The sequence below is a fragment of the Maylandia zebra genome, linkage group LG3 (assembly GCF_041146795.1).
Source record: "Maylandia zebra isolate NMK-2024a linkage group LG3, Mzebra_GT3a, whole genome shotgun sequence".
Classification (NCBI taxonomy): Eukaryota; Metazoa; Chordata; class Actinopteri; order Cichliformes; family Cichlidae; genus Maylandia; species Maylandia zebra.
The window spans coordinates 38,948,308-38,973,936 of record NC_135169.1 but is presented as its reverse complement, the minus strand read 5'-3'; the positions used below and the strand labels follow the sequence as shown (position 1 = coordinate 38,973,936).

At 40.8% G+C, this 25,629-nt stretch overlaps 2 protein-coding genes across 2 annotated transcripts; one reads left to right on the top strand and one right to left on the bottom strand.

The window, feature by feature from the left end:
• The first annotated feature begins 1,584 nt into the window (after positions 1–1,584).
• LOC101471194 (butyrophilin subfamily 2 member A2) lies at positions 1,585–6,954 on the top strand. The gene is made up of 10 exons (XM_012919984.5): positions 1,585–2,022; positions 2,204–2,266; positions 2,552–2,914; positions 3,018–3,311; positions 3,417–3,509; positions 3,637–3,672; positions 3,773–3,787; positions 4,537–4,560; positions 4,669–4,704; positions 4,800–6,954. Exons 1-10 carry the CDS (start codon positions 1,845–1,847, stop codon positions 5,411–5,413), a joined length of 1,716 nt encoding a protein of 571 aa, XP_012775438.3. The 5' UTR covers positions 1,585–1,844; the 3' UTR covers positions 5,414–6,954.
• Positions 6,955–7,019: 65 nt separating this feature from the next.
• LOC101471575 (uncharacterized) lies at positions 7,020–20,968 on the bottom strand. Its single transcript, XM_024806528.2, has 8 exons — positions 20,816–20,968; positions 16,280–16,389; positions 15,664–15,748; positions 11,796–11,991; positions 10,316–11,385; positions 9,389–10,188; positions 8,341–8,547; positions 7,020–8,246 (listed from the first exon to the last, which is right to left on the bottom strand). Exons 1-8 carry the CDS (start codon positions 20,956–20,958, stop codon positions 8,002–8,004), a joined length of 2,856 nt encoding a protein of 951 aa, XP_024662296.2. The 5' UTR covers positions 20,959–20,968; the 3' UTR covers positions 7,020–8,001.
• Positions 20,969–25,629: the final 4,661 nt, after the last annotated feature.

Sequence of the window (25,629 nt, the reverse complement as noted above, 5' to 3'; positions counted from 1 at the left end):
AAATATATTTGGGTAAATTTCCAGATGATTAAACATGCAACTAATTTGCTGGTAATACCTGAAACTAATTATTGGGGGGGGGGGGGGGGGGAATTACGCCCCTAGTTTGAGTGGTCTATCATTGGTCTATCAGTGGTCTATCATTGCCGATATCATTACAATACTGATATTTTTAGCTAATAAACACCAGCTTATGTAGGGGAGATCCGTGTGTCATAATAACTTATGAGATGAATGATCAATTTGCAAACTCTGATTTTTCATTTTAATCACCACTAAATCACTGTGAGTTTTATTTTCCACAATAATTAGTTAACACAACAAAACACCTTTCAGCTTTTCATTAATTTTGAAACTGGGACTTTTATAAATAAAACAGACAAAACGTTCAGACATTTTTATTTTTTCATTTCAAATAAATAAATAAATAAATAAATATCTGACACAATTCAGAGGGCTACATACCGAACAGAGGATAGAAACAATGTATCGATCCTATATCGCTGGTTTTGCAAGACCTGTCAGCAGTCTGGAGTTGCTTCACACTGAAAGCATTTGGAGCCTCGCTACATGCTGCCAAACCGGCATTTAATCTCCGAGCAACCTATCCCAGAAATGTGAAGCAAGTGCGTAAGTTCATCTCTGAATGTTTTTAAAGCATTCCTACATTAAGCTTTACAGCCGATATATGCAGCTCAGAGGTCTGTGCGTTGTCATTATTAAATCTGACCGTTCAATGGATAGACTCAAGTCTTTCTTTGGAAAAAGCAGTGTTGCAGACGAAACCGTTTCGTGGTTAAAAAAACAGGAACTATGAAAAAGAAGTTTTTTATACTTGTGTTAAGCTGTGTGTAGAAATTAGACAAAATTCAGTCTCAGGTTAAATGTGATAGAAACAGCTTCCGTCTTGATAAAATATGAGTGTCATGAAGCCATGGTTGCATTTATTTGCACTGCTTTCCAGTCTGGGTGTCAATTTATGTTCAGCTTTAAGTATAAAAGGGTCCATTCTACAATGTGTTGTTATTGTTTTTTAAGTTGTTGAATATAAACATTATTTTTGTGCTGATACTGCACTTCTTTTTTTTTCCAGAGCCAAAGAGTTTTTTAAATATGCATAGAATTGCATTTTGAATTACTTTTTGAATATTTCTTAAAATACTTAGATTTAAAGTTCTACCAAAAGTTGAAATAAAAAGAACAGTATTGGTGAACTTTAAATATTTTGGGTGCAATGTATTTTTGCATACGGGTATAATAGAATAGCTTTGGAGTTTTGTTTTTTAAAACTTGAGTATGTACTTATACAAAATGCAACAAGACCTAAAAAACTGTTTTATTGATTATAAAATACACTATATCAGACTCATATCAGTATCGGCAGATATCCAAATTTATGATCTTGGTATCGGACATAAAAAGTGGTATGAGCCATTTTAGTCTGTATGAGGGCACAGAGCTGCACGCCATCGACCCAGTCTGCGGCTCTTTTTCAAAGTCTGCAGTCATTCGTAGCGATGCATGAAACAAAATCACGTGGCCGATACAAACTACGGTGACCGTTAAGTTACATACGGGCAACCTACGTTGAGCGTGTCACGTGAAACAAACGCAAACGGAGAGTAGCGTTACACTGAAGTCAAAAACATTTTAGATTCACATTAAGTCTTTTTTAAAAAAATCATAGCGATTGTAATCATCACTGTATGTGTGGCGATGTTCGCGCAAAGTTTCGCTGAGATTGGCCCAAACGGGAGACGTTGTACTTACAGACATCCTGAGATCGATATAATAAAAGTTGTTTCAGAGTTCAAATCCTCGTCTCTCCGCCCTCTCCGACGAAAATGAAAGTGAAAGTAAGAGTAACGCAAGCAGCAAGCTATCGAGGTCAGCGGAGAAACTGCAGAGAAAGAAAGGACTACCCGGACTGCTGGATTTCACGTTTTCTCGTCCCTCCCTTTAAGCTGCACATCTCTGACTGTGTGAGGGTGATTTCTCGGTGGAGCTACAGAAACACGATGGGTAGGTCGACACTGATCACTTATTTTGTCGTTTAGCAGCATGCTAATCGTGAACTAGCCCTCGGCCCTTTTTTTCTGCCGTCAACATTAAACGCTTGTTTTCTTAAGCGTTGCTGGATTTGAGTTATGGGGAGGAAATTATAACGTCTCCTTACAATTTTCCGTCACCTCCCTTTTTACAGATCGACGGGTGACAGGTCTGTGTCTCCTGACGCTGTTTATATCTTCCTGCACTGCTGCTCCCAGTAAGTCTCTGATTAGTAGCACGCACACACACACACACACACACACACACACACACACACACACACACACACACACACACACACACACAATCTCAGTGTCTGATTCTGCTCATACCTTTAATGTTTCTGATTTTTTCAAGTTTAGCCATGTTATTGTTACTTCTCTTGCTAAACCTGGAAACTTGATTGACTTCGTTATAATAAGATTTATCTTTCTGTGTTTAACCATCTTTTCCACTCTGCCAGTGTAAAAGATAAATGATGCCAGCGTTATCTATCTTACAGCTCCAACCAACTTGGTGGTTACCACCACGTCTCCTGTCACTGGGACTCGTGGCCATCAGGTCACATTGCCGTGCTGGCTCAGTCCACAGCAAAATGCAGAGGAGCTGGAGGTACGCTGGTACCGTACTAATCGCTTTGACAGCCCGGTAATGCACTACCAGTCAAAAAAGTTCAAATATCAAGAACCTGCCTACGTTGGCCGAGTCTCATTTGGACTCAAGGATGCAGCGTCAGGCGGGCTGAAATCAGGCGATGTGAGCCTGAAGCTGCTGAACGTCACAACTGAGGATACAGGAGATTTTTTTTGTTATGTCAGCAGCAACCAGGGATATGATAGTGCACCTGTTAATCTACTCGTGACAGGTGAGTGACTTAGGGGTGGAAATGTATATATGATGTTTAAAGCTTTGCTCTAAACCATCGCATTAAAATGTTCTTCATCTTCCTCCTCGGACACTTTATCTAGCTTCGGGAAGTCCTCCTTTTCTATCAGTAGTGTGGGGAGAAGATGACAAGGTGAACGTGAGCTGTGAATCTGAAGGCTGGTATCCACAGCCTGTGCTGCGCTGGTCAGACAAGAAGCAGGATGTGAAACCTCAAAGTCTGGTGTACAGAAATCTGTCTTCTGGACTTTTTTTAGTCCACAGTTGGCTTCTTCTTTCCTCCACCTCTGAGCCTTCCTGCTCAGTGGGTCTCTCTGATAAAGAGGTAAAGGAGGCCAAAGTGAGCCTGGGAACTCTTCATAAGACTCTTGAACCTGGTAAAGAGACTTTTTGTGTGTGTGTAATAGTTATATTATGTTTATTTGTTTTTGATTGTAAATACAGTAAAAGCTGAAATACAAGATTTCTTGCTTTTTGTTTAGAGTCCTCGCCAGGTGGGTGGGTGGCCTTTGCACTGCTTCTTGTAGCTGCATTAGTGTTGGCTGCATTGGGAGTGATGTACCACAGAAAGAAAGGTACCTAATACATACACAATACATTTATATAATATCTTTAAATATATAACACTTTAAAGTTATCACTGTCATAAGAAAGTGTTCACTGTCTGAAATTAAATCCTGATATGTTTGTTTTGTGTTTCAGTGAGGAACGCCCAATCAGGAAGAGACCAAATGGATGGTAAGAAAGAGCACACGACAAGTTCAAATTAATGCTCTCAGTTATATAAATATGTGTCCGGGCGGAAAATGAATCCTGACATAAATATTTTGTGTTTCAGGGAACGGCTTAAGTGGTAAGAACGTCACACTGAACAAATCATTTTTCACATCAGCTGTGGTTTTGTTATATGTGTAATAACGGGATAAAAGAATGATGCATTTGCTCGAAGATGGAGCAAAGTCAGCCTCTGACACAACCTGGATCCTACTTCTCTCTGTGATTTGTTATCCCCATGCTGGTGTTGTGCTTACATCATCATCATAATGTTGGTCCAGGATCAATATCGCAAGTCTCCAATCATATTGTCTGAGCACTTTGTTAGCATTAGCCAAGAAGTTAGCTGATGCTTTAAAATCTGTCACTAGGAAACCAACAGGAGTAGCCTAAATTTGGCTAACATCAAAGCTAACCTGATAATATATTTGTTACACTGAAAAAAATAATAAAAAAAACACTCAAAATACTTAATATGTCTTTCAGAAGGATTTTATCTAAGCAAAGACAGTTTATTCTTTTCCCCCCACACTACAAAAATGGACATCACAACATTGTGATTGGTTGGTTGCAATCTTGATCCTGGACCTACAGTTTTATGATGATGCAGGAACAACACCAACATGGAGATATCACATACACCTCCTACATTGCAAAAGTTATAGGATTGCAGTATCCCACACTAACCCATCAATATCACTGTGGAAAGCTACACAAGACATTCTGTAATCATTTGCACAGTGTTGACATGACAAAGAAATCTGATTTAAATGATTCTTTCATTAAAACGAAAAATATGGATAAACTATTTGTTGTATTTCTCTGCAGAGACTGAAAAACTTTTAGCAGAAGGTAAGACGTTACTAAAGCCGTCCTTGTTCTTAGAATCACTGTGACACATGAAGGTTATGTCATTAGGACATAACATTATAAACACATGTATTCTCTATTTCCCCACAGAAGATGGACGTCTTTCAGAAGCTAGAAATCATTATGGTAATAACTTCATTCATTTTGTTGACAATCTCACATTTTCACAGTTTTTTCTCTTTCATGACTTTTGTCACTCTTTCTGATTCAATTTTCAACAGTAAATGTTAAACTTGAGGACAGAAACAACCCATACCTCAAGGTTGCAGGCAACAAAGTGAGAGACACCCACCCAGATGATCTTCCTGGAAAGTCTTTTCCTGATGGAGGCATGGTTACCTGTGTCACAGCTATCAAAGGAACATCTGGCTTCTCTTCTGGAAAACACTACTGGGAGGTTTCTGTGAGGAGAATTAACACAGACATCAAACAGTCCTGGTGGGTAGGAGTTACAAGTGCAGCTGAAATCCCCAGTAATTCATCCACATCTTTTCCAAACACATCGAATGGTTTCTGGTTTCTGTCTTCGTCTCCCAAAAGAGCAAATAGTTTTCAGTTTAGCACACAACCTGAGATTTCAATACCTTTCCATTCAAGACCAGAGACGGTCGGTGTGTATTTGGATTGTGACAGTGGTGAGCTTTCATTTTATAATGTAGAAAAGAAAACACTAATTGGATCTTTCACGGCTAGATTCAAAGGTGACATCTTTCCATTATTTAACCCTGGAAAAGGTGACACATCAGTTATGGAGGTGGTACAGAGGGAAGTACAGAGTCAAACAGGTGATGAAGGAAACTGTGCAGAATCAGTTGAGAACAAGACTGAAACTTAATATTGTAAGTAAGGAAAACTGTACAAGCTGAAACATTTTCTTTGTTTTTATGGGAAAAGTAACGAATGACCTCACATTACTTTTATACTGACTTACTGAGACATTAAATCCATCAATTCTGTCTCATGTTCAGGTTATTTATACCGTTTAAAAATTTGGAGGTCATATTAACTCAAACTCCATGGCTGCAGCATCATTTTATGTAAATACAATTGAAACTATGAATTTCTTGCTTATGGTTAAAAAAGTTAAATAATATCTATTAAAATTTAGGCAGGCAAACAAGAAAGAAAACCTTTATGCCTTTAACACATTCGATTCCAAGTGGAAGCAAAATACGATAAACAAAATGAGTAGTGCTGTGGAGGTTTTTTTGTAAACTAAAACAATGGCTGCTCTAAAATTCTATACACAGGTAATGGACTATTTCTGTTAGCAGTGTGTTACTGTGCTTCTGCCAGTGGTAAAGAGGGCAAACTTTCTTATCATCATCCTGGGAATAAAAGCTCCTTACCTTTGTGATATTCCCTAAATGATAAAATCCTGGAATGTGAGGTCACTGCCTTGCATCTCCAACTTGTGTGAAACAACAGTTAATGTGCGTAATGATGACGATAGTGCCATAAATTATGATTCTTGATAAGCTAACACAAATACCACAGGGTTAGCTTATCAATAACTGATCATTGATAGTTTATCACTGTTACAAACCAAAAATATGACAAAATAGTAAAATACTACCAAAAATATTAATACAAACAGAGAACACTACACATCCAGCCATCAGTATCTGACAGTGTTTCAGTGATGCAATGATTACTGTGGTTGTTGACAAAGCTGACCCTGTGGTAACACAGAGCACAATAATTGATCCTGGAGAATACCACAGATCTGTACATAGTAGTTAGTATCACTCAGTACCTTCTTCTTATACCCAAGTGTGTAGGATACTGTGATTGCAGCAGTGTCTGTGGCTTGGTTAGTTTTACAGTTGTTCTCAAACCCCTCTCGTCTTAATGTGGAACCAATGTTGGATGTTGCGTGTTTTACTTTGTATACGGAGTGTATTTGTATGCCAATAACACCATCTCGTTTTATTTATACTGTGATTAGGACATGTGTTGCTTGTGCAGTAGCTATAAGATTTGTTAGCATCACATGACCATTTTTAAGTTTCTTTTTTGGTGTGGGGGTGAGGGTGTACTGATGTGTTAGATCACTTTCCATTTTAAATTTTGTGATGGGTCACTACTGTAGTGGTCTTTGTATTGTTGTCAAGTTTTGATGGTATGCATATGTAAATAGAATAGCCTTTCAAATACTCTGAATTAAGCATTACAGTAATTAGCATGCATTTTGAATACTAATCAGAAAGCAGTGTACCTGACAACATGTTGTTTGTGTACTGCAAAGCTCTGATATTTTTCGTTGTGTTTGTAAAACAATGTAAAAGATTGATGTGCATTTTGTTTGATAATGTTGACATTTTGCAGAACTGCCTCTTTTTTTTTTTTTTAAATAAACAAAATCGATACAGGATGAGAAAATTTGTCATTTCATTTTTCTTGTCTTCAGCTTACACAAACCAGTTTACGAAAACACAGCAAAATGTCATACACTTTAATAAGTACAGATAGTATTTACAGTATGTACACAATAACACAATACTTTGTAATCACTACTGCATACTTTGATAGATTAGTAAGTATTTACATTGTGAATAAGACCATATGTTGATTTTGAAATACAATTATTTTTTTAAAATTATGTTACGCAATAAATTCAGGCGTGCCTTGATACATACTAGTTCGACTATGATCATGGTACAGAGGTTTGCAAAAAACACTTCACAGGTGCATCATGGTCCGAGATTTTGAAGAATACTTTAATACACTCTTCATGTGGGAGCCATGAGTTGGGAGAACAACGTCAGTCAGTATCAAACACAAACTATACAGTTTCATACATTTTTTTCACATGACATGTAGTCTAGTTATAAAGATCAGAACCACTGGTTTCTTCTTCCAAAGCTTTACACATTCATGTTTGGTCTTCAGCCTTCAGTGGAAAGAAATGCTGGACCAAGGACTAACTGCTGTAGTCACAGACCTTTGTTGCTTGTTTCTTCTCTCTCTCCGTTACACTCACTCGCTTGCCACTGTTTTGTAGTAAAGCAAAATGACATAAAAAAATAATAATAAAATAATACAAAAAAAAAAATCATTCGTTGTGTTTCAATGCATATTCACACAAAAGTACATTTTTGTACAACCGCTTGAAAAGACATTTAAAAAAAAAAAAAAAAAAAAAAAAAGAGACACCGGGCATCCGCAACACCGAGTACACTCATCATCCTTAACTGGAGTAACCCATCTGTCTTCTTAGCTTACTCATTGTTATTACACTACTCCCATATGACCAGAGACGGGGAATGCAGCTATACTTCAGAGTACGGCACCCATGTAAAAAATAAAATAAAAATAAAGGGGAAAGAGAAACTGCGTCCGATCGTGATCTAGAGTTTTTCCTCTTCATTGTGATTGCTGGTGGTTTTTACATTATGATATCTGTCCTGCTAGCGCTCGGCCCTAGCAGACTGCAGCCGCACTCTCCCTCCTCCCCTGCTTCTTCAGCAGCTGGATGCGGTTGTGGACGTAGAACTTGATCGCCCTCCAGTCTCGCTGGTTGCTCACCAACAGAGGGCAGAGTTCGAGGCATCGTTCGCAGTCCGCCTTCGCAGGGACGCGCAGTTCCATGAGGTTTCTCTTCAGGTGAGTCTCCACTGCTACACGCTCGGCTTCTGACCAGGGACGCTTCAGGACGCCGCGCTTCCCTGTGTGACCGAGGCAGAGGAGTGACACGGTTTAATGACTGAAGTATTAACACAGATGTTTGTGAGGTCACGCACTAATGATGACAGATTTTACCTGATTTAGGTGGAATGTTTCTTCTCTTATGGGCATTAGCTAAAGACGGGCTGACGACAGGTGATGGAACGGGCGCCTTTTTCTTCCGCGGAGGTCGGCCCGGTCCCTTCTTTTTCACCGTGACCTCTGTCTTCTCTTTAATTTCCTCTTTCACTTCCTCTGCCTCAGAATCTTCTGAGAAGGAATCTGCCGAGTTGCCAGACATGACTGCATGAAAAGAGATCAAACAGAGGTTAGTTATCCAAACGTACTAGCAAAGCAAAACTGTTCAACCACACGGTTAATGTTACTTCAAATGGTAATAAATAAGTTCAAAGTTGTAAAATGTTCTTCTCAGACAAAATGATGAAGTTTTTTCTCGAGGGCTTAAAATGGGTCTCGGATTTGTAAACTTCCTCTCATGGGTGTGTTGCAGTTTAAATTGGAGACTACAGTATTTAAATAATGTTGCATGAAAATAACTGAATACATTTTAAAAATGAAATTTCAGTAACTACTTTGCATTTTTAGAACTACAATTTACATTATTCAAGTTTTTAAAATGAGCCAGCCAGCAGGTGTTTGATTTAGCATAACATAGCATAATGACTGGCTAATCGTTTTCCCTGTTGATTTTATGCAAAGCAAAGCTAACCAGCAGCTGGCTGATGCTCATTTTTTAAAGATGAGCCGGAGTTCCATTGATACTCTTATTTTATTCAATGAGCACACTACATTTCCCTGAGTCACTCAAACACACTGACAATTCTTTACCCTTGTTTAAAAAACAACCCCCCCTCCCCCGCCAAGTTTCATATTAACCTCTAGTGCCATCTAGCTGCACTAGTTTGTTTTAAATCCATGAAAGCTGCACTCTTAACCGGTGAAATTAGGGTTCACTGAACTTTCTAAAAAAAATTTAAAAAAAGAAAAGAAAAAAAAAAGAAGACAGAAATTCATGCATTAAATAGACGTTGATGGGCAAACACTCCTCAAACACTCAATCATTTCTACTGAATAGAAAAAAAATTAAGTTAAAAAAAAAAAAAAAAAAAAAGGGTTTCCTTACCGTCCAACTCGAGGCAGATGTGCTGCAGGCTCATCCCTCTGAAAAGCACTCCCTCCCTCTCTCCATAGAGAACGACTCGACCCACACGACCCATCAGTGCTGGGTCTCGTATGATAGTGGAGCAGTTCTGGATCACGTGGTACTCGTGCTCCAGGAAGTCCTCCAGCCGTTTGATGGCTCCTCCCTGGGTGTCACCCTCCTCCAGCAGTAGCAGCTGGGTAAGGATGGCAACCTGTCGCCGCACTCGTGTTGCCGTTAATGCTCCGGGGTTTTTAGCACCACTGGCTCGAGCCAGGTTTCTCAGGAGGTCTGTGCCACGGAGTGGGGTAGCAGGGGAGTGGTAGGGCCGGGAGAAGACGTAGGGGCTCTCTGGGTCCACCCCTACGTTGGGGCTGGTTCGAAGAAGCAGGTCGAGGCAGGATTCGCAGTGTGGCGGGAGAATTAGTGGCTGAATGCGCCCTCGCTTGCCTAAGACACCAGCCCGTGGGAGATGACACAAGACCTGGCGCTCAAAGGGGGACAGGAAAGCTTCCATGCCAGAAGGGGAGCTGTTGCTGGCGTTGGGCTGAGGGGTGATGCGGTTACGGTAGTCCTGGATAGTGAGCTTGGCCACCTCGCATTCTCGGTGGCGATTGTAGAGGATGAGCAGAGAGAGGCTGGAGTGGCAGAGCAGGCGCCAGGCCTCGGCAGAATGAGGAGAACGAGTCAAAGAAAGGAAGGAGGAGTGCTGCTGACGACGGAGATACAGGACCAGGCAAGAAAGGGAGGAGAGTAGTGGAGACATGTGATGTCTGTGTGTGCTGGAAAGGGAAGAAAGAGAAACATGCTTTTAAATTAACAGTTGAATCTCAACCAACTTTCAAAAAACCTCAAACATAAAAACACTCAGATACAGCAGAGCAGAAAAAAGACAATAATTCACCACACCTTACAATCTCTCCATTCTTCTCTTCAGGTGCATCGTCCTCCCCTTCCGCGCTCAGCTCCAGCTCTTCATCTGGATCGATGTCTGGGTCCGGTGTAGGAGGTGGAACTAACTCCTCTTGATTTCTTGGACTCTCCACTTCGACTTTTTGCTGTTCTTCATGCTTTTCTTTCTTCATCCTCCGGCCCCTTCTGGGGGTAGACAGTGGCGGAGGTGACGGACTCTTTACCCGGGGCACCATCGGGGGTGCTGGGGGTTTTGTAGCGGGCAGTGGTAAGCTGGGTGCTTTCTTAGCAGCTGCAGGCTGAGCCGAAGCATTTGGTGAAAGCGAAAGGGAGAACGAGACGGCGCCTGTGCTCGAACGGGTGGCAGGTGATTCCCTCTCCCTGGGGAAGAGAGATGGGGGAGTTGGGTTGGAGGAGGACGACTGAGGGACTGCGAAGGAATGACTGTGAGTAGCAGAGGTGGAGGATGAAGAGGGGTGGGGTTGCGAGGCGCTGCCATTTGAAGAGCTGTGCGTGTGGAGGTGAGCCAGCTCCATGGCTGTTCTGACTTCCGGTTGGTTGGCGTGGTGCTTCTCCAGGTGGCGTGCCAGGGATCGGTAGTGCCGGCCGCAGTACGGGCAGTGCTGCCGCCGGCTCACCGTGGGACTACTAGAACTGCCGATGTTTATGTTGATGTTATTGTTTATGTTAGTGGTTGGGGGTGTCAGAGAACTGACTGCGGGCTGGGATCTAGGTGGGGGTGCAACAGGTGTCGGGCGGGAGAAGGAGGAGCAGGGGCGCCCAGGTCCTCTGGAAGAAGTGGGCGCATTATTCTTCTTCTTCGAATTGACCGCCGCAGGCAACTTGCGTTTCTTGCGGCGCCGAAGCATTCGACCCCTTATCTCTTCCATTTCCTCTTCTTCATCATCGTCGTCGTCGTCATCATCTTCCTCCTCTTCATCCTCCTCCCGGTCTGAGTCACTGGGTTCAGAGTGGGTGAGTGGGGAGGAAGAGGGCGATAATGACCACGAGGGGGTAAGGTAATCAGAAACAGAGAGCGATAGTGGGTGGGGGCCAGCCTCTTCCTCCTAAATGGACAGATTAAAAAAAAAATAAAAGATGTATTTTTTTTTAGTTCACAGGCAAAAATCAAAAAGAAAAAAAGTCCTCATGTGTGTCTCTCAATCGTTTCAAACTTCATTCTGTCTGCAGTGCCCATTTGAGAGTCTCCTGGATCCTACTGAGGACACAGTCACGTTTATGAACGGGAAAATAATTCCCCACACAGCTACCATCTGTAGCTTTTAGCATTAGGGCTTAAAGCTTGATTATGCATTGGTGGACTGTCACCTCATAGCAACAGGGGTCTATGACACAGAACAATTGTAAGGAAAACTCTTAGAAGGCTCTAGTCGCAGTTGAGCTTTTATCTTTTCATGCCAGAGACAAATACAGAATAACACCAAACATGTCACGTTTCCATCAGTTGGTAACTCACCATTGCATTCTCGCCCCAGTCCGTTAGGCTGTAGTCCACTGTGATCTCCTCCCCTTTGGCGATGTCTCGGATCGCTATGACAACTAATCGCACCTGGGTTCCGCAGTGGACTTCTCGAATCCGGCAGTTTGGCGGAGGGTGGAAGAGCACGGGTCCTCGAACACCACTTCCCCCCTCCTCCCCCAACTCTGGCACACTAGAAAACATGATGTCAAACTTGATTTAAACACAAGTGGTCCACATAAAGGCTTGAACAAATCAAAACAATTCAACAAGTCTTAGCAGGGCTCTAGACTAACTTTTTGCCATGGGTGTACCGGTACGCCTAACTTTAAAAAGTTAGGCGTACCGGCACAAAAGTTAGGCGCACACAAATTTTATAATAATTTATATAATATAATGTGTTTTTCTGGATATACTGTGCTTTTTCAGCATTCAAAGATTGATGACACCGTGTCAGAGCACTGGCTATGAATTTCAGAAGGATCAGGCCTTAACTTAACAGAAAAGTTAGCAATAGTTCTTTTCCTATTACAGCTACATCCACTTCTGTCGTGCCTAGGCTGCTCACTAGGGCTGGGTATCATCACTGATTTCTATAATCCATTTGATTCCGGTTTTCAAAGTCCCGATTCGATTCAATTTAGCCTCAGATAGTCAGAAATATTATAACTCTGATCATTTATCAGTACTGACTTCATCAGAATTGTGAGCATCACAGCAGATGCCTTTGTGTGAAAGTAACTGAGAATAAAACACAGAAAAACATGAAGGAGATTTTCCTGGTCTGGCTTTTTATAGCAGATAACCTTAAAAATATTCTACAATGTTCTGCATATAAAGTTTAAATTTCTTCAGTATTGAACAACAGAAAAAATAGGCTTTCTTGTCCGAGGTCATTTAAGTGAAAAAAAGAAAAAGAAAAGAAAAGACAGCAGCGCTGTAAACAACGGTAGACTGGTGGGTAATAAGCGAATGAATAATACAGAAAACAGAGATTGGAGACGGGAAACTGTTCTTGAAGTACAGCGAGAGAGCTAGCTGTGCATGGAGTGTGATTTTAATAGTCGTGGAAGCAAAACAGCAAAATTCACGACGACATTGATCAAATGTGAAGCGCAGTTTGCTGCTTCTTTTGCTGCTTCTTTTGCTGCTGGCTCGGTGAATTTTGGTTGGAGAGAGACAAAACCTGCAGCTCAGAATCAGCACAAAAAGACGTAATCACAGCGTGGACCGGACGCATCAGAACCGCAAGCTCCGACAGCGTGTCCGTCTACGGGCCGTCGGGTGAGAAAGCCGAGAAAGACAAAGTTGATTCTGATGCGTCGGTCCGTTCTGTGTTTACGTCTTTGTGTGGAATCCGTGTACCTGCTCTCATTTGCTGTTTGGTTGTTGTTGAAATGGTTTTGTGAGCTTTAATCTGAGAATCTGGCGTTTCTGGCAAAACACAGTTATATTTAAAAGTCGATTCAGGATTTAATGAATTGATATCGCTTTATTCAAGCTACTCACCTCCCACTTCCACCTGCACTTTCAACTGGACCACGGCCAATCAGAGAGGTCCTGCCCCTTACTATCTCTGATTGGTTTAGTCCACGATAGGGGCATAATGTGTGTTTGTTGTTGACCACAGGGAAGGTTGCAGATTTTTTTTTTTTTTTTTCCCTACCCGAACAGTTGGTCTCACAGGTGCAACCAAATATTTTTTTTTTTTTAGTCGCACCACTGAAAAATTTGGTCGTATTTGTGACCAAATTGGTCGCACTCTAGAGCCCTGCTTAGCCATTACTCCAGTTAATCAACCAAAAGTGTTTTACAAGAAGGCCACAATAAAACCAACCTGCGTCAACATGAATATGGTATCTGCTGGGAGTGTGGTGCATTAATAAAAATCAGTCACATGTTTATGCTAAAGCCAGTTTAGTTATTTTTTCTCTGCAGTTATATTTATACTAGAGATGGCACGATACCACTTTTTTATGTCCGATACCGATATCATAAATTTGGATATCTGCCGATACCGATATGAATCCGATATAGTGTTTTTTAATCAACAAAACTGTTTTTTAAATATCTTGCTGCATTTTGTATAAGTTCATACTCAAGTTTAAAACAACAACTACACTAAAGCTATTCTGTTATACCTGTATCCAAAAAAAATATTTCATAGTTCAGCAATACTGATCAATCTAATAAACTTAAACCTACACCATCCTCCCTATTCTGGTATTTTAAAGAGTACTTAGCGTAAATATTAAGCAACCTAACTAATAGGGTTCCAACTCCCAGCAACAACAAAAATAAATAAATAAAAAATAGGGAACCACCCCTCACGCTCCACCTCTTGATGCTTAATCGACGTAATCAACCTTAATTTGATGCAGTGTGAAAAAAAATGCACAGAAATCAATTATTTTTCAAGAAATATTAAATAGATTCAACATCTTTCTTCAACAAAATTGCAGACGGCACAGATGGTACCTTCACAAAGGAAAAAGTACTATAGCTTACTAGGGTATATATATTAGACTTAATAGTCACTATATACAGTAATGGACTTCTATTCATTTTACATCAAATTAAAACTTTGGGTGTCAGATAATTATTTATTAAAAGCTTGACATTTTAAATGAGAATAAGAAAGAAAAGTATGTCTTTGTGCCCCCTTTTCCCTGTTCATGCCCTATCGGCCCCCCTGGCTAAACTTTGCTAGATCCGCCCCTGCACAGTTACCAGCGTCAGCTACGTAGAAAAAGATCCTGGTGTAGAAAGTAATATTAAATACATTCTAACAACAGCTGATCAAGCTTAAACGTGCTGCTGTTGTTCAGCCGCTGGTTTCCTCTTTCTGGTGCAAAGTGGGCCAAAAACAAACAAGAGAGACGGACTCGCGACAGAAAAGCCGATCAGCTGATCGTTAAGCAGTTTCATGATTGAAGTAGCAGCCGGAGAGCGAGAGGCAGTCGCTTGTTAAGCTTAACGCAGGAATGCTTTACAAACATTCAGAGATGGACTTACACACTTGCTTTACTTCTCTCGGGGATAACTTTGTCGGAGATGAAATGCCGGGTTGCTAGCGAAGCTCCACATGCTATCCAGACCACCGACAGGTCCCGCATGCCACAGCCGCTCTATCACGTGATGCATACTGCTCCGAGTGCTAACGTTCTGAGGTGAGTTACGGCGTGTTGCAAGTTTTGTGAGGTGCTTTCGTGATATTTAATGGATCGGATTACATTTTTTATTTTTCTCCGATATCCGATCCAGTCATTTAGGTCAGTATCGGACCGATACCGATACGTAATATCGGATCGGTCCATCTCTAATTTATACAGGTACACTGCTTGCTTCACAGGCCTGAACATGACTATCATTCAGTGGGAAATTTCAAAAAAAGCAAAACACATGGATGCACATAAAAACTTACAAATCATCAACCTCACAGTTTGGTTTTTTTGGTGTAAAATCACCATCTGAATGGCCTAACCAACTTAGCAATTTCCTTTCATATAATGAAACTTTCCTTTACAGTTGAACCAGAAAGTTGCAGCTCTCTGCCTCTTTTCCATTTCAGTGACTTTCTGAAGCCTCTGTACCCCTACGTGGCTCCACGTCTTTACATGTGTGTGGTTTCAAAATGACAATGAAAAGCACATATGAATGTTCTGAGGTTGCTGAATGTAGGAGCCTTGCTTTTTCGTCAGCGAAAAAACAAACTCAATTTAGCACCTCTCTTGAAACTTTCTGCCTACAGAATTAACTTTCCTTTTCTGTGACACTGCGCTAGCTTGCAGGTGTGGCTAGCTCCACATGAGTCTTTTTTTCCCCTCAAAGATCATCTGAGCAAAGTGGTGAGGGTCCTACTTACCAGAGCTGAGTGGGGTCAGGCAGGTAGTAGGGACTCCCTGGTGGAGGGAGGCGGTCTTCTGCACCCTCAGGGTACTGGCCATCACCTGGGACAGAGTAAACGTTTTAAATAGGACCCATTATGCTTCTCCATATTCCTTTTCCCATATATACACAATGTTAAAATGGTGAATTCGTTTATTAAGCATGGCAAGTTTCAAAACTTCAGGTCTGCATGAGCTCAGAACGACCCTGAAGCTTGTTTTTTTTTTTATGCTTGGCTCTGTATGCCGTTAAAGGCTATCCATAACAAGGTCCTCTCAGCTACATAGCTTTGGTTGTGGATACAGAATCCCCACCCACTTGCTGCTAAAAATTGAGGGACATACAATCAGCAAGAAAAGAAAAAAGAAAGTAGCAGTAAATGGAGGTTGCCTTTAAAGTAAAAGAAAACAGATTGAAACAAGCTGTTATATACTGGGTCATCTGAGTTGGAAATTAGCATAATAGCTCCACTCACACTTGTTATCACTTCACAGGTTTGGAAAGTAACATTTTCTTTCTCTCACCTAGGTATCAGTGGACAAAAACACATCAACACCAGGTGGCAAACACATTGTGTGAGTCTTCACATTTACCGGGGCTGTAGCTGTGCTCTGACATGCTCTCCTCCTCTTCATCTTCTGTCACATATGCTCGGTCACACACCTTTACAGGTGTTCCCTTCCTTTTCCTCCCACACACACGGCTGTAGAAACAAAGTCAGGTCTTCATTTAGAAAACAAACAAACAAAAAAACCCAGCACACTCACATGAAGACTTTGTATAAACACGGGAATGGATCGCAGAGCAAACAAAGTGATCATGTGTACCTGCAGCAAAGCAATACAGGTGTATGCTCACGTGGATGACCTACTTAACTAGTCACGGTGGTAAAAAGTGATAAGAAAACCATTTTAAACTTGTGACTTTAAAAAAATTTTTTGGGATATATGATGAGGACTAGAGCAGGATCTAGAAACTTCAGTGGTGGGTTGATCTATTAAAAATGGATTCTGTGACTTTATGCATTTACTACACTGCACATCTACATCAGTGCACCACCTGCTAGTGGGAGAGCAAACAAGGAAAGAAGGAAGCTAACAGGAAACAGTCTGCTGCTGGTGCAGCCAACAGCATTTGTAACTTAACCACAAATTGTGGCTGAGCGAGCTGGCACGACTGATGTCAACACTTTCCCTGTCAGCACCTCTCTTTCTCTCGCGCTCTGACTCGCTGTCACTCTCGTTATGTTGATGCAACATCCGTGTGGAATTTTTTTTATATTGCATTTACTGTAACTTAATATTTAGTTGTCAACTTCATGTTAATACATCTCAGCTCTACTCTACATATGTGTGTGTGTGTGTGTGTGTGTGTGTGTGTGTGTGTGTGTGTGTGTGTGTGTGTGTGTGAGAGAAAGCAGGTGCACTCACAGTGTCAGCAGGGAAAAGAGTAAACTAGTCTGACTTTAAGTGGCAAGAGGATGTGGTAAAATCTTTACAGCTGAGCTGAAATGAGACCAGTTCTAATAAATTAGGTTAATAATAAAAATAAAATGTGTGCTTTCGATAATTCTTTTACTAATAAATATTCAATTTTCTACATTTTGTTTTATAAAGTTAGGAATGCAGTGTTTAAGTCAAGCCTGATGTCATCACATACATTGAAATATCCCCAGTCTCCTCAATGAGGAATATATTGTACTAGCTCAACACTGGTACTGAATCAGTAATCTGTCTCATCAAATGCCCAAAGTTTAGATATTGTGATCTAACAAATGCTTTAAAAACACAAATACATACAAGTATCACAGAAAATTGTACTAAACCCTACCAAACATATTTAAATTTGTTTGGCATGACTAGCATTGAATTTTGAGATTGACGTAGTTTAAAAAAGAAAAACAACAACAACCAAACAAACTCTAATATAGTACAACACCATGATTGAACAGCTTAAAGAACCACCTCAGCTTGAAGGAATTGTGTTCTCCATGATTTTATCAGGAATTTTGGTCCAGCCTTCTTTACAGCGTAGCTTCAGTTCATTGTGGTTTGGAGGCATTTGTTTATGCTCGAGTCTCGCTTCAGTATTTCAGTTTTGTAGAGGTCTGGACTCTGACTGGGTCATCGCAGCACCTCAATTCTTTTGTTTTTCAGTCATTCTGTTGTAGATTTGCTGCTGTGATTGAGATCACTGTCCTGCTGCTCGACCCAGTTTCTGCCAAGCTTTAGCTGTCAGACAGATAGCCTCACATCTGACTAAAGAATACTTTGGTATACAGAGAGCTCGTGGTTAACTCAATGACTACAAGCTGTTCAGTTATGTGGCTGCACAGAAAACCCAAATCATCACCCCTCCACCACTCTGCTGACAGCTGGTAAGAGGTCATCTGCACTTTGGTCTAAACTAGCCAAAGGATATCGCTCCAGAAGTCTTATGGTTTGCTCAGATGTAACTTTGTAAACATGTTCCTTTTAGAAAACAGACTTCCTCCTAGCAACCTTTTCCAACAAGCCATACTTATTCAGTTTTTTCTAATTGCTCACTGTCATGAACTTTAATATTTAACATGCTAACTGAGGCCTGTAGATCAAGGATGTTAAACGTTAAAGCCCAGGGCCAGAACTGACCAGACTCCAATCTGGCCCACTGGAACGCTTTAGAAAATGTGAAGGAGTGCTTAGATTTTGACCTTTTAGCTGTAATGTTTAATCTTTTTTCAGCTTTTCCTATTGATAAAGTCTCCACCGCCATCATCATTCATACTACACCAAGGTGGTTAAGTCATAGATAAACAACTAAATGACAGAAGTTCATGTTTCTCCGCTATCTACTACAGATTAAATAAAACAGGTCTACTACTTCCATTTCAGTTATAGACGGGCTTTGGTTAAAAAGAAAAAAAAATCAAACACTATGTTGTATAGATTAAAGACACCCGGGGCAGTAAGCTACCAGAACCTTTTCTGTCATTTTATACAATTATCATGCAGAGAGAAAAAAAAAAAGAGCCATTCTGTTGGTCTATATCTTTTGACTTATTTGAGCTACCCTGAAAAGTTCTGCTGTGCTCAAAGGAGGACATCCTGGCCTTTCCAATGATATCTCATGTGTTCAGGTGGCCTCTTAACTTCAGATAGGCAGGACTTCCCAAAAAGAGTTAAACTATAAGATACTTGCATCCTCGGTTGTCAGGAGGCGTGGAAGGCGTAAAGGTGTACTTGTTTTTACAGGACAACATATATGTTCAGTAACGTTTGTACTGACTGCTGTCTTTATAAATAACACTTCTATATAATTAGTGATTTGCTAAAGAAATCTTTAATGTATTTCACAAACATTAGAAACTTATAATCTCTTATATCAACAGAGTTCACCTATGGAGAACCTGTTCACTTCCGATGAACCCAGTTACATTGACTCTTTGACTTCAATTCACCTACATGGTGAAAAAAATACAATTATTTACACACAAAATAATATTTGTAGATGGATGTAACACTGACTATATGTCTGAACGTTAATTAAAAACTATGAATGTTATTCTTTTTTATTATTATTTCTTTTCTTACAGGAAAGGTTACTTTGCCTTTAAAATGCTGGCAGCCTGGTAAAGTGTGTTGATTGTTTGGATAAAGACTCATCGATTGTGAAAGATAAACACAATTTGCAATCATTGGGAGTGTGACTACACAAATTACCATGCACATTAGAAGTTTAAATACCCAGCTTGCTGTGGTGGTGGACCGTAACTATTATTTCGTGGCTGCTGCTAGTTTGTGTGAAATTAAAACGGCAATGGCCTTACACTGAAAACTAACAGATTTTTTAAAAATCGCATCGTGAACATTAGATTACATTGTAGGTCTACAGCTTCAGAGGGCTCAACTCATTCTGCACAATTTTGCCAGCACCCTCAATGAAACAGGAAGTCCTCACGGTGGTAGTTGTCGCCCATTTAGAAATTATCTGACCCCTCTGGACTCTGCACCACCACCTGCTAAGCACTGATGTGAACATGTGCTGCAGATGGTGCCAAGAGTATTAAAACAAAAAACAACCCCCCACACACACACACGTAAAAAAGCATGGCGTCAAAGCTGCTGGAGACCAATTCCAAACTACTTCCCAGAAAATCTCTTGCATTATGTCCCTATAAGTTTAATATAAGACAACATATAAGCTTCATAGGGACATATTTGTGTTTAAGTTATTGTTCTACAAACAAATAGATCATTGCATTCAACGGAAAAATAATCTCATGCAGTCTACTCAAATACTACTGGATTTACATCATGTGGCTAACTAATAAAAATGCAGAGAAGAGGTGATCATTGGAGAGGATTAACAAACCCTGATCTACTGCACAGCTATTGTGAGGCTTAACACTACACTTATTAATCAAAAATGGCCCCACCCCTTTAAGCAATCACGTCAGTCTGTAAAAAGGAAATGACCAAAAAAAAGAAAAAAAAGAAGCATGATTAGCAAAACACTGCGTGCCTAATTCACTGAGCACGGTGACAGTTAAGTGTTTTTGGGGGCATTTTGGTCGCGGTCAGCAACTTTGTTTACTTACACCACACAAGCCACGAGTCATGATCTACAGCAGCTGAGCACTCGAGAAGTGCTGAGAGCTGAACGACATTGTCTTTGAATAATACGTTCAGTCTAAGAAATCATATGACTGACGTTACCGAGGAGAGGGAGAGATATAACTGACAGTCTGGGTTACACAGCTGACGGCTCCTGTTGAGGACATGCTAACATTAATGCTAAACCACGGCTAGCCCCGTTAGCTTCCAACGGCTAACGTTGGTACTTCTGTCCCGTCAAAATCTCAAAAAATAAAAGGATGGCGCTTAAATGCACAGCGGGTTGGATGGGGGAGAGATGCACCTTCGCCGGGCACACCAGCTGCAACCCGCAGCTGAACGAAAATCACTTTCCATTCCCCGTTTTCTGCAATATTACGCTGAAATCATGCACGCGAAAAAAGGGCTTCTAATGGTAACTAAAGAGACGCGCACGGCGCGTGCGTCTACGGCGTTGCATTTTGCTCACAAATCTCCGCTGAGAAAAAAGGATCGCTCGCGGCCACAAACCGGAGGCTCGCCGGTCTCACTCACCCCCGTGGTGGCGGCGGTTTGCTTCCATCCCCGTCGCTGTCGAGGGTCGGTGGCTCCCGGTAGTCAAAAGGCGACCGAACATTCTCCGCCATTAGAACTGCCTTCCCTACCTCTCGCGCTCCGGTAGATTGCACAACGCGCATGTGCACAACATCCTTTGGGGTTCTATTGGTAAAATGGGGTGCACTCACCTCTATGAGCGAGAAGCTAGTTTAATTTTATTGGCGTGTTATTTATGTATATGTTTACTTCATATGGCGAAAGTTTAACTTTCAAAGACCTAAAACAGAAATAAAGACTAGCAGCAGACACGAGTGAAATACAACTAATATAACTATACCTGCTAAATACACGTATCCAAGTGCGTTTAAATTTCGTATACCTCACGATAACACAGAAGAGCATTTTAAAGTCTAGGCTGTTTTACAGCTTTAGTCATTACGTCTCAGATTACAGTCTTTCATACCCTCAATCCCAGTGAAAACCAACTAAATGTTAGTGTATAATATACAGAATGATTATACGTTGATAAAAATTGCCCTAACTTTTAAGCTGAAAAGCTAAATAAACATTTTTAATTACCATCTGCAAAATGGACTATCACAAAGATGAAAACAGGTTTTCTGAGTGCACGAAAAGCTGTTTTTTTTTTTTAGAGATAAGGGGGGTTGGCTGGTGATGTTCTTATTTGCTCAATGACAATACATATACATAACACATTTTTACAAAAATGAAAGACTTACTTGTTTCCCCTGCTAGTGAATGTTTAATATGTTTAATACGCCACTTAAATAATTACAATACTTTGAAACTCATTTTCTCACTCAAAAACGAACGATTTCAGAAAATTTCAGAAAACACGAGACATAAAGTACACGTTACATAAGGCTTTATTAACAATTTTATCTTTGGTTTGCATATATGGATGAATGAAGCAGGACAAAGAGGTCACGTATCATTTATCATTTTGTAGCAATCCTGAATGTTGCTGTATACATATTCACATCATATAATGATAATATATGATTTAACTGCATGTTTTTCTCTTGTTTTGTTTTTTACACAGTTGTGTGGTTCTTTTTTTTTTTTTTTACCATCGGTGCGCTGTGTGTGTGATCTGAAAACATTGGCTGTGAGCATTGATAAAACTGTTTTGATGTTTGGTGTTGTCAAGAGTCGGAGAATTTGTGAATGTATTTTTAACAACTGGCTTTTGCACTTTTGAGATAAAAAGGTGGAAGATTTCAAGAAATGTAGCTTCGCAAATGTGAAAAATCATTACATGCAATTCCCTAAGTGAAAACGCAAAGTCATTTTCTTCCTGCTTTTTTTTTTTTTTTTTTGTTTCTCATGGAAACCAGTTATGGCTTCAGGATAAAAATGGTGGGTGGCATGGATCAGTTTACTTTTTGTGGAATATTTCTTCACGCTGCTTTAGCTCGGGATAAAATTGTGTCTGATAATCTTGAGAATCTGTGACCTGACCCCAAAAAAGACACAAAATGCTGCTGTGGCAAACTGATCATGGAAATCCTTTTATTCTGCATTGACCTTTTTCCCTCAGTTTCTATTTATTTTTGTGCTACAATATCCGAGAATTCAAATCTTTTTGAAAATGCATGCATTTTTGTGTTTGTATTCTTTTATGTCATGTAACAAAGTTTCTCAGCGTTCCCTAAGCACCATCCCTACAGGTGTTGATGTCCTGTAGTGAAATTCATCTTTAATGTAAGATTACTTGGCCTCAGTGAAAGTAAACACACAGTTTCTTTCTATGTTGAGTGATTTGTTGGTTACAAAGCAGGAAACAGTTTCGAATACAGTGTTGACTTTTTCACACTTTTTTTTTTAAAGAGAAAGGACTAAAGTATCATAAAATATATTAAACAATGATGGGAAAGAGTAACATTGTACATTTTATGATAACTGCTTAATATATCAACAGATGTACAGTAAAATGACCTTTGACCTAATCTCAGCTGCAGCAGCATTACCTCTCTGTTATATACTGACGCTTAAGTATGCAACGTTTGTATGTAATAGCTTCATGGGTGCTATGCTGTGTGCATCACGACTTTCAGACATTGATTTTATTCAGAGAGAGGACACACTTGTCGACGAGCTTGTTACATTGTAGCATGTGTTAAGATTCAAGAATTGAGAAAGGGTACAAGAGGTGATCGAAAAATAACCACACTGGTCCGGCCGGGTGAAGTCAAACGAAGATTTTAATTCACATGTGGGAAGATCACTGAACACAGCAATTGATCTTCGACTTACTAAAGCACAAACAATTATTTTATAACATCAGGGTTTATTTACCGACGCCCCTTCATACGTCACAGATACATTTTATACATAGATCAGATCAACATCCTCATGACTTTTCACCTAGAAAATCATCTATTTTCATGGCTTGGTACTTTCCGTTCTTATCTTAAAATGAATTGTTCCTCTTTCTTGCCGAGACAATTTTGCAGTTACAGCCAAACATAACTAACCTCTTCTTCTAAATAAATCTAATTTAAAGTGTGTGTGTGTGTGTGTTGACCTCACATGCTCTTTGTGTCACCTCTTCACCTACTGTCTGTGTCTCATCCTCAAATGCTCTTTCTCAATTCACCTGTTGCACTTCTGACCTTTTACCAGACCAGAAGCTCACTAAGACTATGTGTATGTCTTCTACTAAATAAATGTTTTAACCAAGAACCTCTACTAAAACCTTAATACAAGAATATAAACATATAAAAGATAATAAACTGATATAAGTGTTTTGTAAGCATGTATTGCAATTCCTTCTATGTTCTAGTTTTCCCTCAGCATGGATCACCTAGACACTCTCACTAGATGAAGCTCAAAACCATTAATGAACCTGAACATCAACTCAAATAAGCACAGATATGCAATATGTATAAAATAGTTATAACTGCCCCTGAAATACAAAGTTAACATCATCATAAACATCTTAAGGCCATCTTAAAGCTATCTGTTATATTGTTAAAGCAATGCTCATACTGCAGATTATATTATACTGGTAAAATACTTTTTGTTTATCCCCACAATCCCCCTTTCGACCTCTGACACCCCAGAGGTCGATACATAGGTTGTTGTTCACTCCTCAGTCCACTCGGCTACCTCCAGATCCATCATCGGCATCATGGACATAGGGGCCACTGCCCCAGGGTCCACTGCCTTTACAATCACTTTCTCTACCAACCTTCGTGCACAAGGAATGAGACAACAACCACAGGTCACCAAAATACCCACCAATACAGATAGAGACAACATAATTGACAGAACAAGCCCCTTCCACTTTCCCCCTTTTTTTTTTTTTTTTTATTTAAACCACCCCTTTTCAAACTCTCAATTTGTTACCACTCCTTTTTGTAGGCGCGGCGATCTCCTCCTAGGCTGCTCTTCTTTCTTCGGCCTTCCAGGTAGACTACTGGTCGGCCCGTTGCACAGGTGAAGAGGTTTATTCTGCCTCTGTTTCTTGACACCTGCGTTCTTTGAAGACGAATTTTCCTCCACCAAGCTCTCGTGTGCGGGTGCACACTGCGACCAATGGTACCAGGTGTCGCCTTTCCCTTTCAGCTGGACTGCTGTAGCCGTCCGGGCGGTCACCTCATACGGACCAGTCCAGCGGGGCTCCTTCCACTTTCGCTTAATGACCTTCAGCCACACTGCCTTTGCGTCCGGGACCTCTCCGTTCCCCGTGGGTCTCTCACAAGTGACCTGTTTTGTAAAGCTGGACACAAGAGCTTTCAACTCATTAAAATATTCTGCATGCGACCTGTTGCTTGTCCTGGGCTGCTCCACCGGGACCACTGTCCAGGGTGCTGGAAACTGTCTCCCAGTCAGCAGCTCATAAGGGGTGAAACCTGTGGATTGGTTAACAGAACATCTTATGGTCATCAAAGCAATGGGCAGGGCTGCGACCCAATTTAGCCCTGTCTGCGCACAAATTTTAGCCAACTTGTTTTTCAAATTTAGGTTCATCCTCTCTACCTTTCCTTGAGATTGAGGATGATAGACCGTCCCGAACTTATGTTGCACTCCCAACATCCTCTCTACCTCTTGCAAATCTTTGTTCTTGAAGTGAGTACCATTGTCTGACCTAATTCTCTTGGGAAACCCATGCCTTGGAATGTAATGATTGATTAAGCACTTAATCACACTTTTCGCATCTTCACATTTGGTCGCCCATGCTTCGGGCCATCCAGTCAGAACATCCACACACACCAACAAATACCTCACCCCACCTGGGCCTGTATCAATCATATCGGTATAATCAATCACAACCTCTTCTCCTGGCCTTTCTGGCATGAGAAACTTACCAGCTTCAGGTTTTACTGCTGGCTTTGGGTTGTGTGCCCCACAAATTAGGCACGTTCTGGCCTTTTCCAGTATCATCCTTCTCAAATCAGGATGCCACCATCGGCACAAATTTCTCTCCATCTGTTTCACTCCCACGTGACCAAGCCCGTGAGCCTCATTCACCTTTTGTTCCGCCATTTTGGCCGTTAAAGCGGGACGCCCATCTGGCCCCCTCCACAAACCGCCATCTTGCCAGGCTCCTTTGTTTTCCCACACCCCCTTTTCCTCTGGGGATGTCTCCTCCTGAGCCTTTCTAACTTCTTCCATGCTGTTAGTGCTAACCTCCTCTTCTGGGGTTACCTGCACCAGTTGTCTCTGTCCTTTGTAGCCCGCTGCTTCCTTTGCGGCTTCGTCAGCTTTCTGATTTCCTCTTGCCACCATACTGTCTGCTTGTGAGTGGCCTTTGCATTTTATAATACTTACCTCGTCTGGGTCCT